The following is an 8,313-nucleotide window of genomic DNA, read 5'->3' as shown; positions in this document are numbered from 1 at the left end:
GGTTCAGCATTCAATTGCTCCTGCCAGTGTAGAGATTTATCACATCAGTTGAGCAGCCTGATGTTTTTACAGCTCTTGTAACAAAGCCGAGGAACTGTGTGTATCTGTGGAATCAGAGCGATGTCAAGTGCTCGGAGCAGCAAGCAAAGGGGCTACTTGTCTTTGCAGTAACCTCTGAGCCTAGCTTAAGCCAAAGAGCCCTGCTATTGCAACACATTTCTGTAGATCGGTTTCGCCCAGCGGATCCGCCGCTGTAGGAGCAAATCAGTGCTGGTGCAGCGATCTGTAAGTTTATCAGGGAAGAGCCAGGTCACTTTGCCACTGGTGTGGCATCATGGGTTCTTTGGTAGGCTGGAATCAGAATGATTTTTCTCTTTCTCGAGATGGAAAGAAAGAAAGAAAGGACAGAAACTGGGGAAAAGTTTTCATCGTTGGTGGTTTTTTTTCCCCTTTCACGGGCAGAGGTAAGCGAGGATGTGCCGCGGAGTCTCAGCCGCTGCACCGTTGGTGCTGGCGGTAACGCCGTGCCCATCCCAGGAGACCCTAGTGGAGTCTCTGCACGAACTCTCGTGTTGTGCTGGGTGCCCTGTGAGCTGGCCTAGGATTAGGAGAACATTTCAAGCTGAAACTCTTTGCCAGGCTTTTAAAGAAAATGGTTTCTGTGGACACCATTGCAATTCTGTCAAATAAGTTTGTTCCTGAAAAAAAAAATATACATATATATACACATATAAACTATAATGTCCTTTTTTTTTTTTTTAATGATAGTTCAGTTTCTTGCAGGAGTTACAGTTCAGGTTCTTTCTTCTCCCATTCTCCTAAGGTACCCTGGCTCATGGCACAGCACAGCCGTGACAACCTCAGCAGCGAGAGGGGTGAAGGCTGTGCCATGGGAAGGGGAGAGCTGGGGGAAGCGGAGCCAAGACCGTAGTGGAAATGAGAATATAAAATCCAGGAACTTCACAACTCCTTTTGTTCAACGGAGTGCCACTCTAATCTGAAACATCTATATATTCCTCAAAAGCCAAACTTCCTTGTGGAAGGTTGTGTGTATTTGTGTGGCTGGGGGAGGAGGTTTATTGCTGTAATTTAGTTTATCTGGCAAAGGTTACTCCACTTCGCCGAGCTCCGGTGTCAGGAGGGCTGCTCTTGATTCCTGACATGGAAGTGCTGTTTCTGGAGGAGTAGGACCGGAGGAACTCCCCAGGATCATACAACTTCTTTGGTTCTGTATTGATGGTTCTGGCCCTCTGCCATGCTAAAAAGCCTTTTTGTTGGGATGAAACGGTGGAGTGGAGTCTATTGTTGCCTAAAAACCAAAATGTTTGCGAAAGGAGCAGGTTTCAATGAATCCCTGGAGACAATAGGAGGGCTTTTTGTGCTTTTAAAAAGAGTTTGAGTAGGAAGTGCACTTTGCGCTCATGCTAAATAAAACTTCTTTAAAGGATGTGTGAAGTTGTGCAAAACCAGCTGGTATCCAAATGGGACCAAGAAAAGGCAAATGGCACACCATTTCCAGCACATCCCTTTAAAAGCCGTATTCCCCAAGGTCTGCTCTGGAGGCTGCTGATATGGGAAGCCCGACTGTTACTTTTGCTGGTTCCAGGAATGAAACTTGAGCATAAGCTTTATGCACTTGCATCAAATGTGCTGAACCCGGTCCTGGCAGACTTACGAGCTTTTATATGTGACTGGAGAACAGATTGAAGCTGCCACTAAAACTCTGGAGTACAAAAGGTCGTTACTCATCGGTCCAGTCCTCATTATTGTACGCGGTTTGTGCTGAAAGGGCGGAGATAAGAAAGGGCTGGAATACCCAGCTGCTAAAATCCGCATGTGTTTGCTGGTGTCACAAGACAGGGCATCTGGTTTTAAGCATTATTCTCTCTCTTCCCTCCGTTTCCTCCCCCAATGCACTGAAATGTCTTTCTCTTATTCTCCTGCATCAGAAATCTGGGCGAACTGATCGACAGGTTTGTGGCTGACTTCAAGGCTCAAGGTCCTCCCAAGCCCAACGTGGACGAAGGCGGAACCGTCCTGCCCAGCTGCGCCGACCTCTTTGTGTACTACAAGAAGTGCATGGTGCAGTGCTCCCAGCTCAGCACCGGCGAGCCGATGATAGCCCTGACCACCATATTCCAGAAGTACCTTCGGGAATACGCCTGGAAAATTCTGTCTGGAAACCTGCCCAAGTGAGTTTTGCTTCCCAAACGCTGCAGCACTGTCTGGTGAGACATTCCAGTGGGGAGCAGATGCTGTGTAACGATAATGGATAAATATGTACTTGTGAACACTTTATGGTTCACTGTCAAAGGAACCGTGTAGCAGCAATACCTTTACTTCACAATTTTCTACAAAGTTCAGATCCTTGCACTTAGAAATAGCAAGAGACTAAGCGGACAGTCACGACATTGTTTTTCTTATAAGGGCCCCTGGAGGAGAGCTTTGTATTTGGCTTTGATAAGCAGTCAGATTTACAGTTTCTTGAAGTTCCTTTTGAAATGCCAGCCCAAGTCTCTTCAGAGAGGTCTGGCTTTTGGAATTGCACTTAACCCTCCTGTTTGGGTAACAAACTCATACTGTGATTCCTAGCTGCCTTAGCTCAACGTTACACATACAATATTTTATACGGAAGGTGGTTTATTTGTCATGCTAAAGTGCTTACCTGTAACTCCCTCTGCTCCCTATAGTGTTTTATATATGTATGAATAAAATATGCAGATGTAAATCCAGTGAAGGTAAAGGAAATCCTTACAGGTTTACACCAGTATGGGTAAGCGTACAGGCTAAAGGAGCTCCTTGAGATACTGCCAACCTTAACTACAGATAATTTTGGATGCTATTTGCCATCTTCAGTTTGTTTCCCTTGTAAACCTGAAAGCAGCAGAATGAATTTCTGAAAGCAGTAAAATCTTTTGCAGATGGAAGGGGAGAGGATTACATCCAGACAAGTGGAAAGATAAATTTAATGTGCATTCTCCATCAGACCTCAGTTGCATTCTTTATACACATTTTTTTGTGTGCTCCATTTTTGCTGTCCAAGATAAATATCGCTGCCCTATTTTTTTAATGGATTTGGATTATAAAGAGTTGAGAGTTAGGGAATTTCTTGACTCAGAACAGTTTAAAGTCCTTCTTTGTCAATACACAGCTGTTAATCACTGGAAGGTGGTGGAAAGAAGCCGCATCTTCTATAATTTACTGTGTTGATATCATCAGTTTTTAAGACAGGGTACCAAAGTTTCAGATGCATGTTGACATCTATTTAGTACTGAGAAGATAAGTATGACAAACTGCCTGATAGTTACTGAGATTTTTCTGTAATCTTTAATTACATTTTTGGGTAACTGGCAGTGAAGGTGAACTAGCCGGGGAAAGCTGGATTCCACTGGCATCCCAGTCTACCATGCTGTGAATGAGTGAGTTGTCCTTTGCCTGAAGACTCGGTACAAAGTTGTTTGTCTTTCTTAAAGATCTTCCTTAACCGAAATAGCAGCTGTGGGCTTGATGTAGAGTGACACTGACCTGTGCTGCACAGGGCATTGGGCTTTGTCGTTGTAAGGGCTTTTTATGACATTGAAATCTAGTCATCATTTTGCCGTGTGTGTCTGTACACCTGAAAGCCTTACAGGTTTTGTCTTTTTGTTTTTTTATTTCCAGGACAACAAGCAGCAGCGGTGGGCTCACCATCACTAGTTTGCTGAAAGAAAAGGAAGGCTCTGAAGTGGCTAAGTTTACTTTAGAAGAACTCTGCCTCATTTGCAGCATCCTTAGCACTGCAGAGTACTGCCTGGCGACCACCCAGCAGGTGAGCTTTCCTCTACAGCACCTCTGAGATGGCAGCAGCCCCTCTTCTGTCACAGGATGCTGGGCTGCTCCCCCCTCAGGGTGAGGCTGCTGTGGAGACTGGAACAGTCAGAGGTACTGAAATATCCATGGTAGTGTGTGCTGCACATAGCATCCTGTTGATTATTGAAGTCTACATTATTAAATCTATATTTCAGAGAAAGAAAAGTATTGATTTTGCTGTTTGTACTTGAGAAAAGTAATTTGCTTGTAATCCTGCTTTGCGGCATCAGTTTTAGATTCAATCCTTTTATGCTTGTTACATAATTTGTTTTGAATTGGAAACCAGAATTTAAAAAAAAACCGAAAAGACTCTTGTGGTTCATGATCTCCCTTTTATAAAAACAAGAAAAACAGTAATTCAAAATAGTTTTAGGAAAATGCTTCCATGAAATACTGGGACAAAGTGGAGTGAGGAGAGCAGGTATCTATGCCGATACGCTTTGCAGCCACAGTGCTCTGTACATTCAGGTGCTTTCAGAATGCCGCAGATTATTAGACGAGCTGTGATGTTTGGCCGTTATCAAGACCCCTCCACCAGTAGAACTGGTAATCCTCCTCTGCTCCTTTGGGCACAGACAGGGTGTTGGAAAACATCTTTATTAGCAGGACAGGTGCCACTAGAGTTATATATGACCTTGGAGGTTCCTTCTTTGAGGACGCGGTGCTGCCGTAGGCCATCCTGGCAGATCAGTATGTCTGGGATGTCCCACAAGGAGAGATTTCCCTTGTTCACTGGCTGAGTTTTGGGTATAGCGTGGGCACAGATTGGGTTTTAGGAAGCTGGCTTTTCCAGGACATGCATTTTCAAGAATGGTTATTTCAAGTAAGAAGTCTGATCTTTCTGTTGCTTGTTTTGTTTCCTAACAGTTGGAAGAGAAACTCAAAGAAAAGGTGGATGCAAGTCTAGTGGAGAGAATCAACCTGACGGGAGAGATGGACACTTTCAGCATGTATGTTCAGCAGATGCATCCTCCCAGAATATATTAAACCTCCTCGTTTGTCAGCCAGATGGTGCTGGAGTAATACAAGCCCAAGATCACAGTGTCGTAGGACACAGCCCGCAGTAGGACCCACCCAGATACACAACCCAGGCATAGGCATTTCCCTGGTGAAGGACTGGTCATCCTTCGGCTAGTCCAAGAGCAGCAGTAGCACAGATTTTAGATGTAGTTGTTCCCCATCATCCCAGCCAAAGGAACAAGAGCACTGGAAAGGGGAAAGGAAATAGTGAGTTTCCATTTGAAACATCATTTGCATCTTGGCAGCTCTGTGAGGTGGCTGTTACATTTCAAGAAAGGAAGCTATTTCAGTACATTCCTTCCTGCTTTAACTTCCCACTGTTAATCAGCAGCCTTGTCAGTATGATCAAACCCCATTTCAGATGACATAAAAGACTGATCCAATCTTATATTTGAGGATTATAATTGAGAGAAGATTATCGTTCATTAAAATAACTTTTCACGTAGCAATGCTAAAAATAATCCTCTCTAACGTCCTCTCCTTTCCACCACTGACAAACAGATTGGATATTTTTTGAGAGAAGGAAATCGAGGCAAAAAAATAATTGTTTTGCCTCACATTAGATGAAGGAAAACCGTGACAAAGCTGGGAAAATAATCCTTATCACCAGCTCTCCTTCTCCCTAAAACTAAGATTCAGCCCAGACAGCAGTAAGATGCTTTCAGAAGACTTCCCTCCTGTGATTCCTCCTCTCTTGCTCCAGTGGGCAGGATCCCACTGGATCTCCATCCAGGTTTTTCACATGGTCTCTGGCTCTGTTCCAGGCTGTGGAGACTCCCTTCCCTTTTCATAGTTTTCAGACCTTTTTAAGAGTGAATCCCTGACCAAAAGCTAGGGTTGCTGTGTCCACTAACCCAGAGCAAGCAAGGTACCTGGGGAGCAGAAATCCAATATGCCATATGACGGGATTTTCTTAACGTGGCCAAGTCGAGGGTGAGTTTTGTGTTTTCTCATGACCTGTCCGGCACGAGCCAGCTACCTGGAGTTGCTGCTCGCTTTCCACGGTGGCTGCTGCACGAGGTCATTGGTCATAGGCGGGCAATATGATGTGTTTTGGAAACTGTTTAAATGTATAGTTCACGTTTGCAGTTTTGGACAGCTTTAACCTGACAGGCCTGATGTATTTTGTAACAAAGGCTTTTTAATTGACTTTCAGTCTGTTCCAGCGTAGCGCTTTGTCCAGTCTTCTGTCAGTGTAAGTCATAGCTATAAACCTCTCTGGCTTTTACTCATTCAACATCAAACAAGTCGTTTCTTCTGGGATTTGCTGTCTTGTTAGGCCTGGTCATAAAGGAAGTGATAAAACCTTGCTGCTTACACACCCTGGAAAGTGTTTCTTCCTTCGCAGAAGGGAGAGTGCAGAACCACCCCAGATGCGTATAAAGTGATCGACCAGGGAGGGTTTACCCCTGCGGCGGCTACGCGTTTTCTTTAGGAAATGTGGGAAAAATAATGAGCTCTTCTTGAAGCTCAACGGAAGGAAAATCATTGTCGTGGAAATGCAGAAATCCATGATTGCCATCCCCTGCCCCGTTCATCTGTTGTGGCATTATGGGCAGCGTTCAGGGACCCCTCGAAGGCCTGAAGTGTTGAGGTTACTGTAGGAACAACTTACTAGAGCTAAACTGCTCATTGATGGGCTCGGCTTCCTGATCTGTCGGCTTCTGTGCGTCTGCCAGGGATTGTATGAGGATTCACTAACTGCTGCTGAAGGAGTTGTGTGCTGCCTGGGGCAAAGATTTGAAAAATCATAAAATCACAGAATCATTAAGGTTGGAGAAGACTTCAAGGATCATCAAGTCCAACAATCAACCCAACACCACCTAACCCACTTAGCCATGTCCTTAAGCAAAAAAAAAAAGTGGCTTCTAGCAGAAGCGGGATCCAAGCCCTGGTGGCATGTCGGGATGCTTTGCGTTTGCAGCATGCCTCTTGCTGCACCCTTACCCCTCTGCAGCAGGTATTTATTTTGAAGTGTAGGCAAATAGGTGTCTCTCCCTATTTGCAACCTTGTGGGTTTTAGGTGAGAGCCTGTACTTGGTGCCCCACCTTCGGACAGACTCCTGACACATGGAGGCTGGTGGTGGAATCCCTTTCCTTCCACCGAAAGGGGTGCATTTCGGTTTGGTGCTGTTTTTTTACAAGTCGCTGCCAGGAGCTGCCCTGCAGGAGTCAGCCGTGCCCAGGAGATGGTTATTTCAGTGCCTCGGCATCTCTTGAGCTGGTGGAATACCCTGAGGGAGCGAACCCTGTGGTGCCCAGCAGAAGCAGAGGCACCAGCAGAAGCGGTCACAGGCTTTTGTTATCGCAATGCAATCACGTAACCTGGAGCCAATGGTCGCTTCATCTCCCATATTAATTTTTCCAGCAAATTTTGGATGAGTTTACCTTTGCAAACAATAGCTCTGAAGGAACAGTCTTTTACTCGGCATCTTGTTCCAGACTTTATGTGCTAGAGCTCTAGGAAGGGGAATAGACAACCTCTGGAGGTGACGGTGACAAACACCCCCAGCTCCCAGCAGCAGTTAGGAGCGGGCGATGCCGTGTCTCAGCGAGGACACTTCGAAGTACTTTGAACAGTGGATTCCAGAGGAGTACCCAGAACTGCACAAGGATGACGAGGGGGAGGAAAGGTGGTTTGAGGAAGCATTGGTGGGATTTCTTACAGATCTGGGATTCCCATCATGAGAAAGAGCAAAAGTAAAATCCCTTTGTTACGTAAATAATCCCAAAGTTGTAAACAGGCATCTGTGGCAGATTTAAAGTTTACACTGTTTTTAAAAACTGGACTTAGTGAAACACGGTCACTTATGACTTGTAGCAGAAGTTGTCTGTAACGTGAGCGCTGGGTGCCGTGTCCGCGCGGGTGGTCCGAGCCGCTGCAGACGGCGTTTCTCCGCTGTTGGTTTAGGATCAGTTGCACCTTTATGCACATTGTACTATGGTGGCATCAAATATGTCTCTAAGCGCTATCATGCTGTTTTAAAAAAATAAAAAGGGAGGGAGGGAAATGTCTGATTTATGTGTTCTTTAGTCTGGTATATGTCTCTGAGAAACTCAAACAATGGATGGCGGCAGTCCTAGACATAGTGTAAATAAGACATCTGCCTTGATCTTCAGAACTCATACAGATGTGCTTTGTAAAATCCTCTCTGCAAGTTTCTGTGAGTAGTAGAATATTGACTGCGAATAAGTGGAGAGATGATAAAATGTTAGTTTTATGCAGACTGGATTAAATTTGAAGCCGAATCCCAGCCTGGGCTCAGTACTCGGGGGTTTCTCCTCGTCCTGATGTGAAGGTGGGGGTTACCCCATCTGACACCTTTGATCTCCAGCCCCTTCTATGTGTCAAAACGGAGAAAGGTCGACTATTAACATGTCCTCTCTACTGAAGCCCATAGTGTAGCTCCTGAACGAGCAGCATGCAGAGCTTTCCGGCTCCTT

The 8,313-nt window shown here is 45.2% G+C and overlaps 1 protein-coding gene across 1 annotated transcript in view; it reads left to right on the top strand.

Annotated features, from left to right (window-relative positions):
- Nucleotides 1-8,313, top strand: part of VPS53 (vacuolar protein sorting 53 homolog (S. cerevisiae)) — a gene marked incomplete at its 5' end in the record, with an annotated part of 60,635 nt that overhangs the window by 34,434 nt on the left and 17,888 nt on the right. The window contains 3 exons of the mRNA XM_010086430.1: nt 1,950-2,192; nt 3,661-3,808; nt 4,717-4,799. Coding sequence (XP_010084732.1) covers nt 1,950-2,192; nt 3,661-3,808; nt 4,717-4,799 — 474 coding nt within the window. The remainder of the gene's footprint in view (nt 1-1,949; nt 2,193-3,660; nt 3,809-4,716; nt 4,800-8,313) is intronic.

This window comes from Pterocles gutturalis, unplaced genomic scaffold (genome assembly GCF_000699245.1).
Source record: "Pterocles gutturalis isolate BGI_N339 unplaced genomic scaffold, ASM69924v1 scaffold5406, whole genome shotgun sequence".
Lineage (NCBI taxonomy): Eukaryota > Metazoa > Chordata > Aves > Pterocliformes > Pteroclidae > Pterocles > Pterocles gutturalis.
This window is presented reverse-complemented; position numbering and strand designations above follow the sequence as displayed.